Source organism: Pteropus medius, unplaced genomic scaffold, assembly GCF_902729225.1.
Source record: "Pteropus medius unplaced genomic scaffold, Ma_sr-lr_union100, whole genome shotgun sequence".
NCBI classification, from domain to species: Eukaryota; Metazoa; Chordata; class Mammalia; order Chiroptera; family Pteropodidae; genus Pteropus; species Pteropus medius.
The window spans coordinates 11,977,703-12,002,551 of NW_024352787.1; the positions used below are offsets into that span (position 1 = coordinate 11,977,703).

The 24,849-nt window shown below is 36.6% G+C and overlaps 1 protein-coding gene across 9 annotated transcripts in view; it reads right to left on the bottom strand.

The window, feature by feature from the left end:
- The window catches only part of SRPK2 (SRSF protein kinase 2), a 199,567-nt gene that overhangs the window by 43,878 nt on the left and 130,840 nt on the right, over window positions 1–24,849 (bottom strand). For all 9 annotated transcript variants that reach the window (XM_039849255.1, XM_039849254.1, XM_039849248.1 and 6 more), the window contains one exon: window positions 24,544–24,695. In XM_039849255.1, the coding sequence (XP_039705189.1) occupies window positions 24,544–24,695 (152 nt within the window). The remainder of the gene's footprint in view (window positions 1–24,543; window positions 24,696–24,849) is intronic.

A 24,849-nucleotide genomic window follows, 5' to 3' on the forward strand; every position in this document is an offset into this window, starting at 1 on the left:
AACAAATACCTCTGGATCTAAAATTGCTTTTATTCTTTGAATCTGTATTTTATTCTTTTTATCTTTTGCTATTTCTTTCTGAAACAATAACTTTTCTACTTTTTATTTTTTAGCATCTACTGCTCTTTTATTGCAAAAATATTATTTTTCATTTTTTAAATCTGGAAAATTCTTACAAATCAAGAAAGACGAGTAGTTTGTGCCTACTTTTGAGCCGCTCAAAGCAGGTGTAGGAAGTATCTAAACCACATCCTTCAATACATCTGTAACTCTCACAGGGCGAGGAGTAATACTTCAAGAAATACTATGAATATTTATGAATACTAAATTGTGTCGAGCAGACACTGAGTTTCTAAGATTCTTATTCTCATACCACTGCACTTGCTTTTCCTGGGTTTTAATACAGAAGTTATAACAATTTTGGTTTTAAAATATGAGCTAAAAGATAATAAATTAGAAATAAAATATAATGGGTTTAATGGATAGATGGGTGTTAACTATACTCATTGTGTTAATCATTTTGCAATAACACGTAAGTGAAATCATTAAGCTGTACACCTTAAAACTTATACAGTGTTGTATATCAATTATTTCTCAATAAAACTGGAAGAAAACATGGCTAATTACTTAGAAGGCTAACTAAAATTGAAAAAGACTGAGTTTACAATACAGTTTTAAACCATTAAAATTAACAATGAAAGAGAAGAAAACTATTATTTTTCAAATACTAATCAGGGGCACTGTGCTAGGTATATTATTTTCAAAACCATGTCCCATGAAATGAAAGTAAATTAAAATATGTTGCAAGCGTTCCACAGGGGGAGCAGGGCAGGAGAAAGGAAGAAGAGTGGAGAAGTTCTGTCTGGGAAATGACAAGTTAAACAAAGCAAAGCAGATTTCTTGACCAAAGGGGTTCTGATAGCCCAATGTCTTAACATGTAGTGGGAACTTCTGAGAGGAGAGTATGCTGCAAATTCCAGACATAACTGCTCAGGATACCAATTCTTCAAAGAATCAGTCACATTTCACAGCACACTGATGTCTGTATCATTTCTTACAATCACTCTGCAGAGTACGTGGTGTTATTTCTACACTGATGATGTGGACATGGACACAGTTTCGGCGACAGTAAGTAGTAGGTGCAGGGCTGGAAACTGGGTTTGACTCCAAAGCCCATATTCTGTCCACCAGTAAGAAATGCACTCCATGTTTAACAACTGAGGACTGTTCGCCAATCAGTATACAGGATACACTTGATATCTTAATTTTAAAAAGCCATCTACTACTTAACGGAGTATTATTGCTAACATTAAAGTCACTAAAGTTAAAAACAATTCAATTATGCATAAAGAGAAGAAACTATCACTATCGTATGTTTCAGGTGTGGATTCTCAAACAGCCAGAGTGCGTACTTATGAGCAAAAATAGAAGAGCACTCTTTTCAGTGTAATCACTGCATAAATGCAGCTGTTCCTTTTCTCAAAGGGACTGTGAAAGTTGAACAAAAGAAATTATTAGTTTAGTCCAGTTATCTCAGGAACCCACAGGACAGCTAAGAATATCATGGCTAAAAACAGGCCAACTAAAGAAGAAAGACATAAAAATAATTTTTAAGTACAAATATAAAAGCAACTGAAAGTCTTAAACTCTTATCCTTTTATTTTGAAATTTTGACGTTCGCAATTTGAAATTTATATTTTATAATCCTTATATTCCAATTCCCAGATCTCTACAGAAAATGACAGTCTCTTCTGACCAATTTTTCAATCTCTTCTCATAGAGTGGTAACTAAGACTCTTACTGTCAGAAGGCTGGAAGATGTCTCTCAGAGCAAACCACACTAATCCACCCAAAACCAAGCGAATTAGAGTAAACGGACTCTCCAAAACTGTCAGAAAATTCTCCAGTTCCCTGAGATTAGCAAACTAGATGTGCCATAATGTCCCCTAATGAAGTCTAGCACACAAAGAAGCTTGAGAACAGTCACAGATTAGACAAGGACCCCTCTTCCTCTTGGTACTTCACCAGCAGGCCGTACGGGATACAGGGTAACAGCCGTGCTGCACATGGGCCCCTCTCAGGGCATCAGTCAGACTCCCAGAAAGGGTCAATCACTTGAAGACTACAGCTCAGGGGTTTGGTTGATATATCTGTACATCAATATTTATACTAATTAATATAAAAACCATGCATTTATCACCTAGACATTTTCCTTTTATTCTTAAAAAAAAAAATGTAAGTTAGGTTGATTTACAAACACAAGAGAACAAGAATAGGTTAAGTAATCATTAAGTTCACTGCTCTGCTTTCTTCTCCGACTCCTACTCCTCCAGCACACCAAAGAGAACTATAACTAAAGCTCCACCTATACTATTAATGAGGCTCCAAAGATGACAATTCTAAAACCATCCTCAGCTGTTTGGGGAGGATGTTGGTCGAAAATAAAGATGACTCTATTTTCTATGCCCAGCAAAAAACAGGTTCAACTTGTAAGAGTGAATCCAAAGTTCAGAACTCTGATAGAATGTAGCCTACAAGGATTTTAGGCAAAGTATTTTCTACTAAAGATAGTATAAAGTCTTCATTTTTTTCACTGATCCTAGTTTCTCAGCCCTGTGATGATGAGGCTTCTCTCCATAACCACTGAAGGCTTTCATAGGGCTAAAGAGATTTGAGAATCACCTCTAACATAAAGTCTTTAAAAAGGAAGGGGTAGTAAAAAGATATTCACAAAACAGTAACAGACAGACACGTTTTGGGTCACTGAAGATTTCAATACTCTCTTCCCCCAAAATTAACAAAACAAGTAGACAGAAAAGTGGTAAGGATATGGAAGATTTGAATACACCATCAACCAATTTGATGTGACTGACACTTATAGAACAATCTACTCAACAGCAAATATTCTTTTCAAGTACATGGAACATTTACCAACACAGACCATATACTGAGCCATAAAACAAGTTTCGGTAGAAACTAAAAGATTCAAGTCATATAAAGCATGTTTTCAGATCACAAGGAAATTAAATTAGAAACCAATAAGAGAAAATACCCCAAAATCAGGAAATGAGCACATTTCAAAATAACCCATGGAACAAAAAAGGAATCAAAAGGAAATAAAGTATTTTATACTAAATGAAAATGAAAATATAACATACCAGAATCTGTGAAATGCTCCTAAAGCAGAACTTAGAGGAAAATTTAGAGCACTAAATGCCTGTATCAGAAAAGATGATCTCAAATAAATGACCTCAGTTTCCATATTAAAAAAAGTAGAAGAGCAAATGTAACCCAAAGTTAGCAGGAGAAAAGAAATAATGAAAATATGAGCTGTAATCAGTGAAATAAAAAGCATAAAAACAATAGAGAAAATCAGTGAAACCACAGCTAGTTCTCTGAAAAAAATAAAAATAATTAATAAATTTCTTGCCAGGCCAACCTGGAAAAAAGGAAAACACAAAATGCTAATGAGGAATGAGTGGGGTGACATCACTACATAGTACACAATTATGGAGGCAAAAAACTATTACAAACAACTTTATGCCTATAAATGTAAATAGTTAGATGGACTGGACACAAAGCACCCAAGTTCCAACCAAAAAGAAATACACATACCTAAATAACTACGTTAAAAAGTGAATCTGTAGTTTAAAACCTTCCCATAAAAAAACAAATTGGTGAATTCTCCCAAACATTTATGGGGAAAAATACAAACAACTGTGCACATGCTTCTAGTCTCATTCTATGAAGCCAGCATTACTTTGATTCCAAAGCCTGGCAACGACATTTTAAGAAAGCCACAGACTAATTTTCCTCATGATGTAGATATAAAAATTCTAGACAAAATTTCATCAAATCTAATTAAACAACAAAGTAAAAGGATAATACTTCAGATGACCAAGTGGCGTCTATTCCAAGAATAAAAAGTTGGCTTAATATTCAAAAATCAATGGATGTAATTCACCAGAGTTAAAACACTAAAAAAGAAAAACATGATCAGCTCAATAAACAAAAAATAATTTCATGACAGCAAGCCAACATACATTTCTGATCAAAATTCTCAACAAAGCAGGAACAGAAAAAGATCTATGAAAAAACTACAGATAGCATCAGACTTAAAGGTAGAATACTGAATGCTTTCCTTCCTAAGATCAGGAACAAGATAAGGATGTCAGCTCTCACTCCTTCTGTACAACATTGTACTGGGAGTTCTAGTCAGCACAATCAGGCAAAATGAATAAACAAAAAGGCATCCAGACTAGAAAGGAAGAAGTAAAACTATCTTTATTCTCAGACAACCTGATTTTATGGAAAAGCTGAAGGAATCTGCAAAAAAGCTACTTAAAACTAATAACTAAGTAGCAGGTAACAGAATATTAGCTCAAAACATAAAAAACAATTGTATTTCTATATATCAGCAACGATGAGGAAATGAAATCTTAAGTCATTTACAATAGCATACAAAATATGAAGTACTTAAGAGATAAATTGACCATGAGAGAGGAGGGGATGAACACTGAAAACTACAAAACACTGCTGAAAGAAATTAAAGAAAACCTAAAGAAATGGTGTTCACGGGTTAGAAGTCTCAATATTGTTAAGATGTCAACTCCCCCCAAATTTATAGATTTGGTGCATTCCCAGCCAATACCCCAACAGGTTTTGTTGTAGAAAGTGGTAACTAATTTGAAAGCTCATATAAAAATATAAAGCATTGATTTCATTCGAAGGCGTAAGGGCAATTCAGTGGAGAAAGGACACTTTTCTACAAATAGAATAACCCTATGTTGAGAGAGAGACAGACAGAGACAGAAACAGAATTTTCTACAGCTTGCATCATATGAAATTAACTCAAAATGAATCAAAGATCTAAATCAGAGGTTCCCATGACCCCCTCCTAGGGTTCGACAATTTTCTAGAATGACTCACACAACTCAGAGAAACATACTAGATCACCGGTTTATTGTAAAAGGATATAATGCAGGAACAGCAAAATGGAAGAGATGAGCAGTTTAAGGTATGGATGAGGAGCAGGCACGAAACTTTCGTGCCCCCTCTGTCGGTGCCACTTTGTCCACATCTCCAAGTGTTCACCAACCGGGAAGCCCTCCAAACCCTGACCTTTTGGGTTTTTTATAGAGGCCTCATTACACAGTCATGGTTGACTAAATCACTGGCCACTGACAACTGATTCAATCTCTAGTTGTCGATCTCCAGTTCTCTCCTCCCTGGAGGTCAGAGATGAGACTGAAAGTTCCAACCTTTCAAATCACAAGGTTGTTCTTCTGGTCACTAGCTCCCAACTTTAGCTGCTGTCTGTCTCAAAGTCACCTCATTAACATAACAAAAGACAATTTAATGCTCTCAAGACTTAGGAAATGCCAAGAGTTTGTGAGCTAGGAAAAAAGAGAAATATATTTTGGTCACCATATATGTTATAAATCACAGTATCACAATCATGCATGTATACAATAAAGTAAGATAAAATGCTAACAGTTCTTCAACAGTACTAAATGTTAGCATCCTCCTCCAAGGAGGAAATGCAAGAATTCCCTATACTATTCCTTCAACATTCAGGCCTGTTTGAGAATTTCCATAACGAAAAGAATGTCATTTTTAACTAGTCTCATTCCAAAAGTATGATGGTGAAAGGAACTCCAGAGATTAGGGACAGAGAAAGTCGGGCCCAACTCCAAACACTGGGAGGCAGAGAGAAGGCTGCAACGAAGACCAGTTCATGCACCTGGGTGCGATTCCACTTTTCCTAAAATAAACTCTAAAAAATAGGTTAAGAGGGAAAAAAATAAAAAAGAAAAGCCCACTCAAGGTTCTTGGCACGTATGATTTCATTTAAAGTGCACAACACTGGGGCGTTTCACAGTCATTCCTACTGAGCAAGTGCAGGGAAAAGAGCCGACGCGGTTATGCGCTAAACCCAGGGTCACCCAGGAAGGAGGCACTAGAGTCAGGATGAGAACTGAGATCCTAAAACCTGTGCCACGTTCTAAAACCTGTGTTCTTTCTATTATACCATGTTTTAGTATTAAGCCATCAGCTAAGATATGGCTTAATACTAAAACATGGTATAATAGAAAGAACATGACTAGGATTCTATTATAAATTAAACGTATAGTGCTGTGCATGAACAGAGAAAAACTAAAATAAATTAAAAACTGTCATTGAAAATACCTATTTTCTCAAGATAGAGAGTTGGAAATGGTATGTCTGTCGATGATTCGTAAGAATTTATTGTAATTGGCCTTTATGAACAAAATCTTACAACCATTCTTTAGGAACCATAATTTAGGCTACGAAACAAATATGAAGCTAACTTACTAACTTAAAATTTTATCACACATACTTCCTAAAACTTGACAACTACATCTCTGAGTTGTGAAAAATGTTTGTAGGTGATATTAAATAAAAATACCGAAATCTAAGAATACACTATTCTCATTAGTAACTTAAAGTACAATTTAAATCACATGTACCCCAATAGAAACATTAATAACACTAAATATAAAAAGGAAGCAAGAATAAAGGTATAAGGGCCCTAGAATTTACCCCAAAAACTTTAGCAATAATGGAGCCTCTGACACAACTACTAAACTCTTGAGGGGAAAGGGGGTGGGTCAAAAAGCAGTCAGAGAAATTGTTATTTAAAAACTCTTGCATGTAAATTAATCTCTGTTACATAAAATATTCTCTGTAACACTAATGAATGAGAGCGAGCTCTAGAGGGAAAAGCAGAGTAAATGAAAATGCTCCAAAAGACAGAGGATTCCTATTTATCTATGACCTAAGACGGTAACGAAAAAAATTATTTGAGCATAAAATAAATATAATGGATGCAGAAACAATTTTTGCAGTAGGGCTAGAGAGAGTTAAGTAGCATCCATAGATTGAGAAACCTTGCATATCTGAAATATTAATAAAGGCCAATAACTAATTTCAAGCTCTTGCCTACTGCCAATTATTTATACAGATCCATACTTAAATTTGGGGGTACTGATTTGACTCAGAACACTGGCATTTTACTAGCTTTGTGACATTGAGCAAATTACCTTATTTCTCTGGGTACTTGCCCCTACCTCACTCACTCAGAACCACACCTGGGCACATATTAAGTGCCACATAAGTGTTTACAATGTTAAGCCATTACTCAACCCACTGTGACTAATGACACAGATTAACAAGTCAGAAGGCCAGGATTAAGGGTACTGTCTATTCTTATTTAAAGATGGTAAAACTGACTGGCCCAAAGTGTAATCTAATTCACTAGGACAGCCCAATTAGCAAAAGGTTTTTGATACTCTAGATATGATGATTTATAACTGTCAACTGTCAGGCTGAAAAAGAAATTAACCTGTCTTTATTAATGGTTTAGCCAAACATTAAAATGTCCTTACAAGAGAATGAAGACTTTAGACATTCAAATTTAATGTCAGTTCCCAACAGATATGGTTATAAAGACTGTGGTTTCCATTTTGGGTGCTCTCTTTCTCACTCTCTGCTAAGCTAGCTTGCTGCCTTTATTGTGAGCAGTCAGTTCTGTGGAAAGGCCCATGTGGCAAGGAACTGAAGCCTCTAGTGAACAGCAGTGAGGAAGTGAGACCTGCCAACAACCACCTGCAGGAGCTGGGAAGCAGATCCTCAGTCCAGTCAAGCCCTCAGATGACTGCACCCCAGCCGACAGCTTGACTATAACCTCACGAGAGAACCTGATCCAGAACCAACCATATTTCTGCACATCTTTGGAAGAGAGACATCAACAGTCTTGGTTCCAGACTATCTTCTAAGGTTTCTATAGTAAACAACTTGGAAAATAGGCATATTATCTCTCTCTAGAGAAGAAGACAGGTTAGTTTGCTATCCAGTATAACAAACATCTCTCTCAGGAACAAAGGTTGGCAGGTTTGGATCAGGATTTCCTAACTTTGGAGTTCCTTAGCTGTGATACACACCCATGGTGTGCAAAGCATCCACCCAGGCCTGCTTCCACATGGCTCTTGAAGTCCTTTGTCTCTGACCCAGGAGTCTCATGTCTTCTACAAGCACCCATAAAACTATGGCCAGCTAACTTATTAGCTTGCAAGAAGGGTAAAATCTCAGAAGGGTCTTGGTTCATGATAAATTTATCTTTGGCACAAGGAAAAAACACTCTTGGTTAGAGTAGCTAGTTTGTTTTCATCTTATGAAGAAAACTGTCAGTCTTAGAATCACTACAGTTCCTTCCTTGCTTTGATGACTAAGAAACCCAAGGCAATCTACAACACTCTCAAATTGTACAGATCTGTACTAATAAATCTTTACATATTAACCTTAATCTGACTTTATATAATTACTTCCATACTATAATTTCCTCATCTATTTGTTTACTGTATTCTAATGTCTCATGTATGTAAAGAAAGTATTAGGATACAAATAATAGCTACTTATCCCTCAGGATAAGCTCAAATAAAGCTCCCTCCTAGGAAGCATTTCCTGATTTTCCTGGCCGAGGAGAAGCCCCTGTCCTGTATTTTTCTCTTATGTACCTCCATAATGCCTCATTGTATGTTCAGTTACACTTCTGTTACAAGACACAATACAATGTATTTTAATTTTTCTTATTCTCATTTGTCTTTCCCAGGAAATTATAAACACTATGAAGACAGGGACAGTATTCCTAGCACATAGTACTTGAATTGCAAAAGACAATAAATACAAGAAAGAGAAGCAAGAGAACATGACACAAGAGAGACAAAAACAAATGAGAGGAAGAATGCTCTCTGTTCTCTGGTATTATGTGAGGGAGAAGCGGGAAAGGCTTTACCAGTGTAAGATGTGGGCTAAAATTAAATTCTGAGTTAATATTATACTTTAACAGGAAAACAAAGGCAGGCCGAGAAGAAAGAAGAGATACCATAGGGAAAATTGTTAACAGCAAGATAACATGTTTACAATAAAATACATAGTTCTGTTTGATGCTAAGAAAGAAAACAAGAACAGCAGCACAATGGAATCAAACTGTGAAGAACCTTAAGAGTAGTGCAAGTTTAGACTTTCATTGTTAAGTACAAAAAAAACTGAATAATACAGTATGTTCATAGATTTCCCTTTATTTCTCTTATGACCAGTTGTGAAAAAAGTGAATAATCTAAATGCATCTCAGGTAATGTCATGTAAAAATACTGCTAACAGAACTGTACAGTAGAAAAATTATATTCCTATTACACTGCAAAATTAAAATATACAGTATTTATGGCAAGCTAATAAGAAAGAATATTTGTAAGATCCTGAACATAGTGATCATGTGATCCACAAACATTTAGGAGGTTAAAGTATCTAATACTTCCAAACATTTACAAAGTTGGAACCTGATTCTAGATAAAAATCAAATAAAAATTAAAAAGGTTTTCTTCTGCTTTTATAATCAATATTCTAGATTTCTTGTCATTTTAGTGTTATAATTTTGTAACTACAGAAAAAAAATTCTAAAATATACTGATATCGACATTCCCACTTTCTAGAAAAGACTTTCAAGAATGACAGAGCCCACTGTAGAAATGCAAGTCACACTCTGAAAACCTCTTCTGAAAACCTAATCTCTACATTCTACAGTCTAGAACAACCCTCAATCATTTCTCAATCTAGTAAGAATGCTTTACAGCACAGCATCTTAAACGTGCCTTGGGGGTTGATAGGAATCTTTAAAATGCATAGGTGTTAACATCAGATCACAAATGGGTAATGGGTGTTTTCAAGAGACCAAGTTTAGAGATGTGCTCAACTCTATATTTGGGTCACAAGTTTTCTCATACAAATACAACTAAATGCTCATTTTCATTGAAAATTTTTATGAGAACACTAATACCCTACAAATCTCATCTCAGAATTCGCAGCTAAAGAGAGTTAATGGACACATTTTGTATCCATTACCAACATTTCCTATCATTTTTTAGCACACCGTGCCAGACACAGCCATTTTGCTCCTTCGGGGCATCTTTGATAGAAAAACTTAGACCATGGCTCCGTTAAATACGTTGTTAAAATTTTTACCTTTAAATTGAAAAATATAGTCTATGGAAACTAAACACAGATTCTTTAAAGCCCATTTGATAGTCTAGTTAATATACCTCTTAATAGTATGCTGTAAGGTTGAGTATTCCAAAGGATTGGTATAGGCTTAATTGTTCAGGTTTAATTTTGTGTTCTAATGAAATCAGTCTTTATAGCTTAGATTCTAGTTGTCTGAAGTTTGTTTGTTTGTTTGTCTGTTTTCCGATTTCTCAGAGGACTCATGAGAAAAATATTCCCTCGGGGCTTCATGTAAATAACAGTTCATATGAGACCTTTATAATTGAAGGTCAATTTGAACAGATACAACATCTTTCGCTCAGACTTTCTTTCCTTGAGTATGTCAAGTGTATTGTTCATTGTTCTATTGTTTTTTTGGTCTGAAGTGTTGATGTACAAAAAAGCTTGATAACAGCCCGATTTTTCCCCCTGATAAGACATGTGGTCTTTTTGCCTAACAATTTTAACACTGCATCAAGCAAGCAAAGGCTGCAGTGTTTATTGAGATTTTTACAGTGACTTTTAAAGTTTTATGTCTTCATTCTTGTTCTTAGCCTTCTCTTTACTTGCTTTGTGGGTAAAGGAAAGTAAATAGACACTGAGGTCCTAAGTGCAGGGTTCTCTTCATAGTAAGCACAAGATTTAGTACATGAACTTGGACAGTGTTCATATGTATTCAAAGATTTGGAGTTCATTTCTTGATTCTTGTGTTCTGAATAAGTACAATATACTGAATTATGAAGTGGAGGAAAACTGATCTGGAAAAGATAAAGTCTTAGATAAAAGAATAATTCAGAAATCAGAAGACACTCGAGAAATACTGAAATCTCTTTTACAACTAAATAAACATTCTCTCAGTAACTAAAGAACTTTTACATTAAAAGAACTGTGAAAGTAGTTTCCTGGCTATTTAAAATCATAATTATATATACTCAGACATAAAAATATAACTGGAAGATTAAGTTATTTCAAGAAGTCAAGACCTATTGTTATTTTGGGCTCCTACTGATGATGAGAGTGCAGAGGTGTATCACAGCGCACAGCAATGTCTGACTCAGGCGTGTCCCCAGATATATGTAACCTCTTCTGTAAAAATGAAGAATAATGCATTGTAAATAATCTAACTTCTCAATTATTCTAAAGAAATCAAAAACTGGGAAAAAGAACACAAGTCTTAGTGAAAAATGACTACAAACGCAGTACATAAAAGGTCTTCAAAATATATACAAAAAGAGAACTCATTCTGAGGCTCATTTTCAAGCCCCACCTAGTTTTACAATCCAAGAGTAATTAATGCTTTCCAGTTTAATCATCAGAAAGTCTAACTCATGTACCAACTTGTGCACAGTCCTATGTTAGACACCCAACATAATTTAGATAGCTGACTTTGGGCTTAGGGTTTACATAATCTATGCCAGACAAAAAGAGTATTAGATGAATCTATAACCTTGGAAAAGTGGTTACATAATTATACCAAAAAAGAAATATAAATAAATATGTAGGAATCTGCAAAGTCCTCTCACTAATTTCTTGTAACATTCTTCTGATAGACTGTATTCTCCACGGAAGGCTGCAACAGTAACTCCCAAACCACTTGTTCTTCTAGAACCCTGAAGTTCCACTACCAAGAAATGGACTGTACTTTTCCTCCTGATAGATCTAATGGGTTTCTGAATGTGCTTCTAACCAAAAGAATGTAGTGCAAGTGACTGTGTGATTTCTGATGCTAGGCTGTAAAAGGCAACACAGCTTCCACTTTTAAGGTGGACATTCTATTTTGGAACTCTAAGTTGCCAGGCAAGCAGTCTGACTACTGTTAGGTAGCCATGCTGTGAGGAAAATGAGCCACAAGGAGGGCTCCAGCTGACAGTCTTAGTCTCTCAAATCTCCTAGCCCAGGGACAGACATGTGAGTGAGCTTTCAGATGATGCCAGCCCCCAGCCATACAGTCAGCTCAAGCCTTTGGGATGTCTCAGCTGTAGTCCCAGATATCATGAAGCAGAGGCAAACCACCCAACTTTGCCCTCTCTAAATTCTAGATCTACAAAATCATAAGCAAAATTAAAAATAGGCTTCAGTCTACTAAGTTGTAGAATAATTCATTACGCAACAATAATAACCAGAACAGTCCTCATTCCTCTCACAACAGCTACGTAAAACCTCCTCCACTGTTTCCTAAGAAAGATGTGCCCTCAATCTTTCTAAGACTAGCCCACTATCTCCAAAAAGTACTCATTTAATTCCTTCCTTGCTGGTCCTTCAACTTCTCCTTAGATTTCTCCTCTTCTGCCTAGAAATATGCTCGGGTATCTTGTCCTAAAATCAACTTCCCCTTATCCAAATCTGACCCCACCCTCACAAGCTACTATCTTCATTTCATTGCTAAATTTCACCAAAGAATTGGCTATGCTCTCTCAAGTATACCTTGACATCTGTATGACCCATAACTGGCCCCGACTGATAAGTCGCTAGAGGCCCTCCTCACAGGTAGGTTGACAGGCCCTTTCTCAGCCTTCATCCTCCTTAAACTGTGACTTAACTAAATATTATTATTAACTCCTTCCTTCTTGAAAATTCTCTTCTTTTTATGTCTCAGACCTAATCGTCTTGGAGGGAGCACCATTATCTCAGTGTGTTACTAATGTAAGAAAAATTACTACTGTCCTAGGGAAGATTTTTGATCTGGAATTCTGATGAGATATTCAGGTTTAAATGTTCACAGTGAATATAGGATGTAGTAAATAAAGCTGAGTGGGCTACTGACAGGATCAATAAAAGGTAAAAATAGGTAAAATTATTTTAATCACCTTATAAAAAGGACACAGGAGGATAACATATAATCAAGCTATGATGAAGAAAGTATAATCAAAGAACTAAAACTTCTTTTTAAGAAAAATACAAGATTACATAACACAAAAATAAAAGCAAGTTTTAAAAACTCAATGATCAAAAAAATATGAAGGGCACAATTTTTAAAAATATTAAATACAAATAGTCTTACTAATAATCAAATGAGCAAAATAAAAATGAGATTATTGGTAATACCATGTGAGGACACAGTTAGTGGTGCTAAATGGAGCCACACTCAGGTACTTCTGCTAAGTGTACAAATCAGGATGATCTTTTCTGGAGGGCAACTGGTGATGTGTTTTAAAATTAAAATGTGCTATGCTTCGAACTAGCTAATCACATCTATGCACGTATGCTCAGGACAAACATGTGATGAACATGTAAGATGAATATACAAGAAGTTCCCAGTAATATCATTTACCATAGTGAAAACTGACAACATATAAATGTCTAATCACTACAAAGCTAGTTAAAGTAAATACACAGAATAGAATATTACACACAAAACAATGAATCAAAACTATATGCAGGGTCATGGAAATATATCTATAAATATTACTGAAAGAAAAATAGCATAATATAAAAGAGCATACCCAGATTAATCTAATTTATGGAACTTATACACATATGGATGTACTTGTACACACATAAATTTCTGGGAGGGTATCTATGAAACTTTTAAACCTCTTTAATTTACCTTGAAGAAGTAGACTGTGCAGTAGAGTTTCAGAAGCAGAAATTGAAATTTTAATTTTTTGCTTACTCTATTTTGTCTGATTTTTATAGATCATTTTTATTATAATTTGTTGAACTAACAAAGAAGTAAATATATATTCTGCAATATAAGCTTAAATACATAGCTGTGGGAATACATACATAAGGTCACTTATAACTGCAAGTGTGAACCTCAATTTATACAGTACTTCCTAACATCGAAAGCCAACAAAGAAATAGGGGGAGGGGAGGCAATGTTTAAAAGATTAAAAACAAATTAGGGGAGGGTAGCACTATAGCTTTCTCAGGTACTGAGAATGGAGGAAAATGCTCATGGACCCTCATAAGTAGAACAACATGTGTTATCAGAAGCCAGACAAAAAATACTACGTTATAAGATTCTATTTATACAAATAGTCCAGAATAAGCAAATCCATAAAGACAGAAAGTACACCAGTGGTTGCCAGGGACTGGGAAGAGAAAAAAATGGGGACTGACTACTAATAAACATGTTTCTTTTGGGGGGTGATAAAAATGTTCCAGATTAGATAGTGGTGATAGTTGCACAATTCTGTAAACATACTAAAAACTAGTAAATTGTATGCTTTAAAGGGGTGAATTTTATGTAATCAATAAAAAATTGTATGGGGAAAAAGCAGCAAGTTTTCAATTACTGCTTCCTAGTCAAAATAAATAAATCAAAAAGAAAAAAAACTCCAATAAAATTAGAAACTTCTTTATTTCATTTCAATCTTCTCAATTTTCCAGGATGAAACAGGATCCAATACAGAGAAAGAAAAATCATCACAATTCTATCCAATCCAGAATATCAATGCTAAGAAAGAGAAATCCGAATAACAAACTTGAAGAATATCATACTTTTCTATACTAGCCTCAAATGGAAAAAGAGAGAAAACACAGACAATACTACATTGAAACCTTCAAAGGTGCTAAGAGACTAGATCTTAATTGTTCCTACCAAAAAAAAAATGATAGTTATGTGATATGATAAAGCTGTTAGTTTGCTGACACTAAGGTGGTAATCATACCACAGCATACAAATGTGTCAAATCGACACCTTAACTTACACAATTTTGGTTGTCAATTGTATCTCAGTAAAAATATATTTTTAAAAAAGAGAAAATAAATTACTACAATACTTGTCTCATTACCAGGTTCTGTTGGTAAATGGTTTTAGATCTCAAGTAAGAGTCGAACGCACCTGGGCCTGCCATGGAGTTGGTAGAGCCCCAAGGAGCCAGAGTGCAAGAAATGGTTTGCGAGAGCATTTGTTTGGGGCCAAAAGAAGGAAGAAAGAACAAAGGGAAGGAAGCTCCAGGGAGCCTATAAAGAGATAAGGGGAGTATGGGACAAAGAGTGAGTAAAAATGAGCCATCTCACTGCCTGTGGATTCTTTTGAAAACCAGACTCCAGGAAATCAGTGGTGTAGGCCAGCGGACAAGGGCTGTGGGATGGCTGGAGGAACTGTTTCCACAAGGGGGACACTGAGGGGCGGTGCATAAACAGTACTACACAGGCCCCTGGGGGGACAAAGCAGGGACTGGAGGGCATTTGGTCTGGTCTCTCTCACTACTCTTAGACCATACAATCCTGCTCTGGCACTGAGTACAGCAGGGACAGCCCCAGCAGCACAGACAAGAGCGTTGTCATACAGTGGGTACTGGCAGCACCTGCAGGAGCAAGAGGCAGGAAGGAAGATCATGGCAGACCTCAAATGGTGACTCTGGCCCAGATCCTGCGGCACCCTCCTCTGGGGAGGTCCAGATCTGAAAGGGCAGACTATGTAGGGGATTGACAGATGATGAAAAGATCCACAGACATTTAGAATGATTACAAGTAGGACCCACCTACACCTAAAAATGGAAAGCTCAGATTATACAATTGAATATGTTCATGAAGTTTGTGTTCAGAATAACAGAGCTGCCATCTTATCAGTTCCTCAATCTGTTCCACGTCAAGTTGAACATACATCTTTGGTTGCTCTCCTACCTCCCTACCTGCTCTATGCTTCTTTCAACTTGTTCTCCTCTAGTATTCCATTAAATTTCTCAAAGGCTTGCCATTGAAGAGCCTCTCTCTGAATCTCTTTTACTCGCTTAACACCCTTATATGATTGGTTTCCTATCAAAGCTATAATACTTGAGTAAGGTTTGGGAATAGTCCGCAAGACCTCCACTTCCAACAGAAATGCAGAGTTGAGGAGGCTTAAAGACCACCCTCACTGCTGATACCAATCGCAAATTTAGAGGTTCTGAACACTGTGCTCAGTTTCAATAATTAATAATTTGTGAGAACTCAGAGAACTCACTGAAGGCCATTATACTTGTAGTTACAGTTTACTAGAGCATAAGGGCTATAGATTAAAATTAGTCAAGGGAAGAGATATATAGGACAGAATCTAGGAGGGTCTCAAATGCAGAGCATACAGCTGTCTTCTCTCAGTGGAGATATGAAAAGCATCATTTCATCTAGGTAATGATATGCAACAATACACACAGAGTATTGCCAACCCAGCCTTGGAGTGCAGAGTTTTTATTAGAGCTCCATTATGTAAACGGGCAAAATAGCTAATCTGTCTCCATACCCTCTAAAAGCCCCTACCACGAATCACATTGTTAGATTATCTGGCATGGCCCAAGCCACCCAGGTTGTTTTTTCTGTTTCTGTTTGTTTTTTGTTCTTTTTAAAGACACTTAAAAGGCAGGACATCCCAAGGGCTTAGAGTTTAGGGCAAAGGCCAGGCCTCTCTTTGGGCAATGTTACATCCTTTACTACACTATTTCCTTACCCACTACACCATTACTACACTATTTGTATTTCTAGCTGCCTTGTTCGTACCTTCCCCGGGTTCTTTAAACTCAAATGAATAAAGTCGAACTCATAAAAATTTCTGCAGACCAACTGTGATTTCACTGTTCCTGTCAATAAAAGAATCCAGCTCTTTCCTATGAGAAATTGAAGCAGTCTATACAACCACAATACAAGACACAAAATTAGAAGGAAACTGGGGCAAAGAAAACATATCCCAGAAAAAAAAAAAATGATGTAGTAAAGTTAAAACACAATACAGTGCTGTAAATTCTTGTTCACTTGTTAGAGGTGGGTTGCACATTGGGCTCTAAGCTTTTTAATAGCCGAACAATACCCAAAACAAAGAAGAAATGACAAGCAGTTTCAAAATACACAGTCCCTTAAAAAAAAAAAAAATGCCCAGAAGGCACAACTACTCTTCTTCCAGTCACCCCAGGGTTCAAGACTTAAATTTTTCATCAATATCCTCTATATTCAATCATTTGTCAAATGATGAAGATGCTGCCTCTGTGAGGCTGTTTGCTTTTTCGTCCTCTCCTTTGTATCTATCTTCTCTCCAACTCCAACCATTCAAGATCCGCATTAATCTTTCTTAAAAGTATCACTTCCCTGTTCAAAATCTACAAAGGTTCCTCAGTGCTAAGTTTTTCTTCTTTTTTAATGATTTCTTCTATTTACAAAGAAACATGTGCTTGACAAAGAAAATCAAGACAAAGGTGTAGACACATACACACGAAACTCAATAATCTAGATATAACTAGCTACTGCAACTTTTTAAAAATTGAGATAAAATTTACATGCAAAGAATGTCAAACATCTTATGTACACAATTCCCTGATATCTGACATATGTGTATAACCTCATCAAGACAAAGACCATTTCTCCAAAACCTCAGTTTCTTGGTGTTCTCTCTCCCAGTTAGGTTCTTTGTCAGCTATATACACTGCAAGTATTTTCTCCTAGCCTGAAGCAGGTCTTTTCATTAATAACAATGTCTCATTCAGCAAAGGTTTTTTTACTATTTTGAAGAAATCCATCTTATTAATTTTCTTATTTTATAGGTCATACTCTTTGTACACTAAGAAATCTTCCCCTTCTCCAAGGTTGTGAAGATGTTCTACTTTCTTTAAATAAGCTTTATACTTTTACCTTTACATTTAAATCTATGATCCATCACAATCTGATAAAGATATCTTTTAAAAATCTACACATTTACTGGAATATCAGAAACAAGACAAAGATGCCTACTCTTACCACTTCTTTTCAGCCTTGTATATAAAGCAATGAAGAAAGAAAAAGAAAATGCATAAAGAATGTTAAGGCAAAAGAAAATTATTTGCAGTAATATGATAAATCACTTTGTGTACACAAAAACCAAAGAAAACCACACATACAGAAACTACTGTTTTCCTTTGAGTTTTTTATCTTCATATTTGTCCTCTACATCAGCCATCCCCAACCTTTTGGCACCAGGGACCAGTGCTCCTATGAGAATCTAATGCCTGACGATCTGAGGTGTAGCTGATGCGGTGAGGTTAGCACTGGGGAGCAGCTGCAAATACAGATGAAGCTTCGCTGGCTCGCCAGCTGCTCACCTCCTGTTGTACGGCCACGGACAAGTTCCAGTCCAAGGCCCAGGGCTTGGGGACCTCTACTCTACATGATGCTCCCAAACTACTCTCCTACCACCACCTTTTAGCTTGTAGATTTATTAGGAAAACTAACACACAAAGAGCTTTTCAAAAACCCCTTTCCCAGCCTCCAGAATTTAGCCAGAAAAGTTCTCCACCCCCACCAATAAAGTCAAATTATTCTTAACTGGAAGGCACTTATTACAATTTCTATGATGTCTTTTCTTTTACCTCTAACCAAAGACAACCTCATTCCTTTTAAACCCTCACAAATTTTCCTTTATTTCCTCTCTTATAATTAATTAACCACACAAAAAAAGTGAAAAAGAGTCTTTAAATAATTTTTTAATTTGGTCTATTCATTTAGTCAACATTCAATAGGCCAGAGATTGTACTATCTAAGTGTTAGTAACAGAGTAGGAAAGCAAGATAGGCAAAGGCTCTGCCATTATATAGTTTATATTCTAGTGGCAAAGTCTTGAGGCCATGAGCTGGAAAGTAGGGGCGGCTGTTTCTCACTTACCTTAATATTTCTATGGTAAATTCCAACACTTAACACTTACTAAAGCCTCAAAAAGTTCATGTGTCATGCTAACTACCCTTGTCAGTAGCAATTCACAGCATCAACAGCTGTCAGAATCTCCTCAGTCTCCAAGAAAGAAAAGTCATTAGGCCTTATGTAATAAATTCAGATGCATCTATTACTTTGTTCATATAGAGGCAGAGTTTCTTTTCAAGGCTTCAAGAAAAACAAATTAAGCCAATTAACTTTAAAAACACACACGACATGGTGAATTAAGTATGTGTGTACAGTGGCTTTAAGGAAAAGAACTGTGAATGAATAAAGGTTATGTTACATACCAAAAAGAACATACGCTAAAGATTACATTTCTGTAAAACACTTGAGCTACATGACATCATTTCTAAGACAACCTTGTGTAAGGTATATTATTTTCTCTCTTAAAAACAAAAAAAAAAACCCAGAAGATATAAAATAGTCCTAAGTCATAGATTCTGGAGACAAGGCTAATGAGAACTTATAAACATCAACATTAAATTTTGAGTTATTAAAATTCAACCAAAGTGTGCAAATATTTGCATTATTTACTCTCTGTTTCTAAACAGATATTCCTAAGTTTCAAAAGAAATAAACTGTATGCCACTCAAACATGTATAATACTTAAGAACTCCGGAGCATTATGGATGATTTTAAGGCAGAAACAAAGGATCTGGATTCTGATTTGTCTTTCATGGCATGTCAACCTGCTCACCTGACATGCCTTCTCAGACACACAGGTGACATCAACACTGTCTACCCCTTAGTTCTAGCTTACCACTAGAGAAAATTCCTTCATCCAATGAAAAATATTTACTGTGCTGTGGACAGTTCAAATGCAGTGAGGTTAACAAAATACTCAGCCCTTGACCACAGGGAATCCTTCCCACTAGGGAGGAGATCGCAAATAAACACAAAAATAAATGTATAATTACACAGAATGATGACTGCTGGGGAGGGGGTGCTGTGGTAGATGATACTATTGTGAGTGATAAAGAGAGGAGCCTAATTAAGATGTGATTAGGGATTCAAAGACCTTTTAAGGAAATGACACATGCTTTAGTACCAAGTCAGACCACAACCATGTTGAAAGTGATGTCGCCAGAAATAATCCAAGTGAAGAAACTGTACAAGGTGCCAACATATCTAAGAATGATTTAGGAAAGCCACTAAACAGGATCTCTAAGAAGCCCGTCAGCACAGGCGGCATGATATAACAAAGCAAAGTCCCTGCTGTCATCATTTATTGCTCCTTGTAGCAAATACATGCTGAAGGTTCTGGAAATTTTTTGGAACATAAGGTAGGTCAAAGCAGTAATTCTCCATACACAGTAAATCAGTCACACAGTGAGAAGTGGAGGGAAAGCTCACTTCCCCCGAGTTTTAGAGAAATAGTACAGGCCTTAGACATCGATGTGCAGAAATATCACCTAATGAACTTGGTAAATATTTGGAGTCTAGGTCTTACCCCCAGGGATTCCAAGTCAGGATTTACAGAGCATCCAAGGAACAATTACCAGGCACCCCTAGTGATTCTAATGCAGGTGTTACAAAGGTCACATTCTGAAAACCCATATTCCACTAAAATCTCCCCAAAGGAATTGGTTTTGCCCTGATGAAGAGGCTTTATGCTGAACTCATGAGTGAGCAGGCATTACACAAGGGCCTCCCAAAAGTGTTTTGTTTACCGGCTGACCCTGTGCCTGACCCTTCTATCCCCTGGGCTTGGAAGTAGAAGTCTGAATAAACCGCAAGCCTGCTGCTAAGTTCTTGCCCCAGAGGACTGACCAGAGGTGACACCGACATAAGACAGGAAGAGAGAGAAGCAATGATGACAGCCCTCTCTCCAGAGGATACGGAAACAAACTCACCACAAGTGAGGCAATTAGACCACTAAGGGAACCAGCATGAATGGGTGTGGCAAGAAAGTACAGATGGGAACACACTTGAGAGGAGAATGATAGAACCAAAAGGACAGAAGAAAGTGAAATTCATATTTCTTAAAAATCTTCTATGTGTCAGGTAGGATGCCACATACTTCATATATTTGCCTCATTTTATTGCTCATAAAATTTTAGGTGGTAAGATGTTATTATCTATTATATAGAGAGGTCTCATATCATAGATGAAGAAACTAAAGCATAGAGGGAAAGGAACCTGTCCAAAGATAGAGTTGGGACCAAGATCTCTCAGACACCAAAGTCCATAATCCTCTTAGATTAGGTGGGGGAGCTATAAAGATGGGCAAGCTACTCATGAAGAAAGGAAGAGTCCCACTCCAAAAAGAATGCCAAGGCAAGTAGAAAGGAACGACGACTGTAGAACATTAAATAGTGGCCTTTCTGTTAAAACAGCTGAGGTTTCACAAGTTTGAAAGGGAAAAGACTTGTACAGGTAAAGAGGTACAAAGGTAAAAAGATGCAATTTGGTTGGTCATAAATGATTCAGAATGGTAGTGTCGTAAATGCTTTCTGCAGCTATATTGCTGGGGCTAGAATTCCATACTCCACCCACCAATGTTTCTATATTTCCTAAGATGAACAAATATTTCTTTTATAAAGAGAAAAAATATGTGGTGTATTGCTTTATTTTTATTTTGGGAGTATTGAGAAAAAGCAGGCAGGGCAGAAGTTCAACAGGAATGAAGTCAAAGAAAACAAGACAACCAGGTGAAGTGACGGACAAAACAGATAAGACATACAAGACACCCAACAGACCAAGTAAACTATAACCCTAAGCCGTGAAAGTCATGCTGCCCTTTGCCCCTTCCTGAACATTCAGTGCATGGCCATTATGTAGGGCCAAGCAACAAAGTATGTCTGAGCAAAGCTTGGTGAGGAAGAAAGGGAAGAGATACCCAAAATGGCAGTGAGAGCAATGGGTAACTTATCACATACAAAGAAATTAATCGAGTAAGTAAATAAAATGAGGATAATGAAAGCCTCGTCTCTTACTGTCAAAGAAAGAAACTAAAAATATAGAAAGGGAAAAAACTGGGCTAAATCTTCTGGTGTTAGAGTGAAATCAGAGACAACAGATTAGGCTCATAGATTTTAATATATACATAAATAAAAAGAGAAATAAATATAAATGAGAAGTATATATAAACATAAAGGAAATTCATTACAGAATCACATTACATTTGGCTCTGTGCTAAGACATCTAGAAGCAATGAAACACCTCAACGGTAATCATCACATCTAATGCCCAGATTTTGCTTTCTAAATATTATTCTCCAATAAAATGAACCAGGGCTCTATGTGGAAAGAGCTGATTCCAGGGCTGGAATTGAGAAAATTCGAGATTGTACCTGAAAGTAAGAAAGTGTTCAAAGAATGATAAGGACATTTCAAAACGACCCAGAACCCACCTTAAGGGGCCCCTAATTACCAAATTGTGGGATAACCCAAGCATCGAAACCAATATAGAGAGCAACGGATTATAACTCACTGAATAAAAGGGAAATCCATGAACGATTCTATCCGAGAAAGAAAGACAGATGGACAGATAGACGAATGGATGGGAGGGACAGATCGAAAAAGGAAGTAACTTCATTGATGAAAGAATAGTTACATAGTCTGAAAGTAACTCTCAACAATGTACAGGGTGGGGAGTGGGGAGGTGAGTAACTTTAGATATCTGGAAGACACCATCTGAAACATGTGATTGACATCAACTGTAATGGTGTAATCAAAACCATGCACTATCTGATAGAATTTCTTTTTGATATTCCAAATTGAGAAATATTATACAAAATAACTGGCCCACAATGTTCAAAATGTCAGTCATGAAAGCCAAGAAAAGACTAAGGAACTGATTAAAGAAACAAGAAAACAAAATGTAATGTGATTCTGTAATGAATTGGTTTTGTATAAAGGACAATATTGGGCAACTGGCAAAACCTGAATGGAGTCTGAGGATTAAATGGTAGAAATATATCAACGCTAACTTCCCGATATGGTTATATTGTGGTTACATAGGAGAATGTACTTGATTATAGGCAAAATAAACTAAAGTACACAAGAATGAATAAAACATCATGTCTGTAACTTAAATAAATGGTTACGGTCTACACCACAAAATTCAGAGAAAGGCATCTGTCACATGCAATGCTAATTCGAGTTATAAGTTACTAACATAAGTGAGATAAGAATGAGTGAGTGATCAAGTCTGTGGCTGTGTAGGTAGACAGGTGTGTGTGTGTAAGAAAACCTTATTACCTCTAACATGTCTTAGTGAGGCTAACTTTAATAAAGATATTTAGAGTTCAGTGAACATTACCTAGAATCAACCTTGACTATGAAACCCTTCATTCATAGCCCTATATTTCAGTCTGGAATGTCCACAGTGCTGATTCGCAGAGGTAGTAAAGGGATGAAAGTACTGAATACATCTCTTGACCCAAATGTGAGGCAAACAGTTCTCATTCCAACATGAAGGAGCCTGTGTGCTGAAGAGCGCATTCCTACAGGCCACCCTAATATTCCATCTAAGCAGCAAAATCAAAAGACAACTGTCTACACCTCTACAAACAACTTCATTTCTGAACCAAGAAATGTAGGTCAAGAGGAAGGATGAAAAACATCTTTTCACCTTTTCAAACTATCTCTGTACCTTCTTTTCCATATTAGATGGCATAGACCTTTAGGGTCACAATCACTACTCATATAAATGCTAAGGACCCACAATCCTTTTGCTAAGGAAAATACTGAGTCTATGTTTAGAAACCCACACCTATGGAACAGTCAGGTTAGAGAGGAAGATTAGTTCTTAAACTTTCCTAGCAAGTAAACTTCTCTTCCTCTTAAAAGGTAAAGAAAAAGTACATTGTTCCTTAACCAACACACAAATGGTGACCGCAATCACTAGATAAATTCACACTAAGATACTATAGAGCCAAAGATTCATTAACGCTTTCAGACCTGAATGTGTACATCTTCTGCCATCAATTCTTATGCTGTATAGAATCTGACTTACATTTTCCTTAACCAGTACATGGCAAATAAAGTCTTGTCGACTGTTCTGAAGCTCAGAATTCCAGATGGTAATAATTTTCTATTAGAGGAAATTAAAGTCCAAATGAGTAAGAGTTAAGTAACAAAGGCAATCAAATGGACACAGCAACTTCCCTTTCCTTCCTGATTCTCATAGTCTAGTTTATACAAAGTATGGAATCTGAATTATATTGTTCTCAATTTTCACCACACAACATGCTTCCCTTTTAAGAGTAACTATATGCTCCTGGTCTTTATGAAGCCTCAATACAAGAGCATTCCAAATGAATAATTTCTGTCTTCTGTGAAGTCATGGTTGAAAACATAATCCACTACGCTGCACAATGGCAGAACCCACAGAATGTCTTTTTTGTTGAGTACAATGCTAGGAAAAAGTTTGTCTCTATAAACGAAGTGGCAGGCTTTCCTTCCACAGACAATGAATACTGTGTAATTTAATGCTATGCAGAGTAAGGAGCAGTTCCTTGTTAGACTTAGGGGGTTAGAAAACTTAAAGCCAAATGCAGTGAACGACAGTAAAACTGGCTCCTCTCAGACACCTGGTACCTGCTAATCTCTGTGCTCTTCTTGGATGGGTATTATGCTTTTATCTTTAATTGCCCTGCTCTTTTATACCATCTTTAATTCAATTAGCAGATTTAAATCCTCTAGAAAGCACCCTGAGTATATGTGCACATATGTATATATTTTCTCTCTTATAATTTTCCTTCTGATATTGCTTACATTTTCTGGTATCATTCTATATTTAATGATCTAAGAATTTAAAATGATAATGACACCATGAGGCTAATGTAATAAAGACCAAGCTGTCTGCATCATTAACTCCTCTTGTCCGCTGCCCCAACAAATCATGGGATGGGCTCAGTGGAAAAAGCGAGCAAAGCACCTTTGCAGTAGTCCGCGGGGTCCTCCTGCTCCTCATCGTCTGAACCCAGGATCTCCTCCTCTGGCTCTGGGGGTGCTGGGTCTGGCAGAGGTGGCGGCGGTGGTGGAGGTGGCGGTGGAGGAACTAAGGGAGCTTTCTGCTGAGGCTCCGGCCTGCAACAACAGAAGAAAAAACTCTGTTTACTTAGAAGTAAATTTTGCATTATGGACACATTTGAGAGTTTCTTAATATGAGAAAAAGAAAAAAAAAACCTTGTCACACACTAAGAAGAAATGCTGGTTAATGTCATTTCATCCATTTTAACTA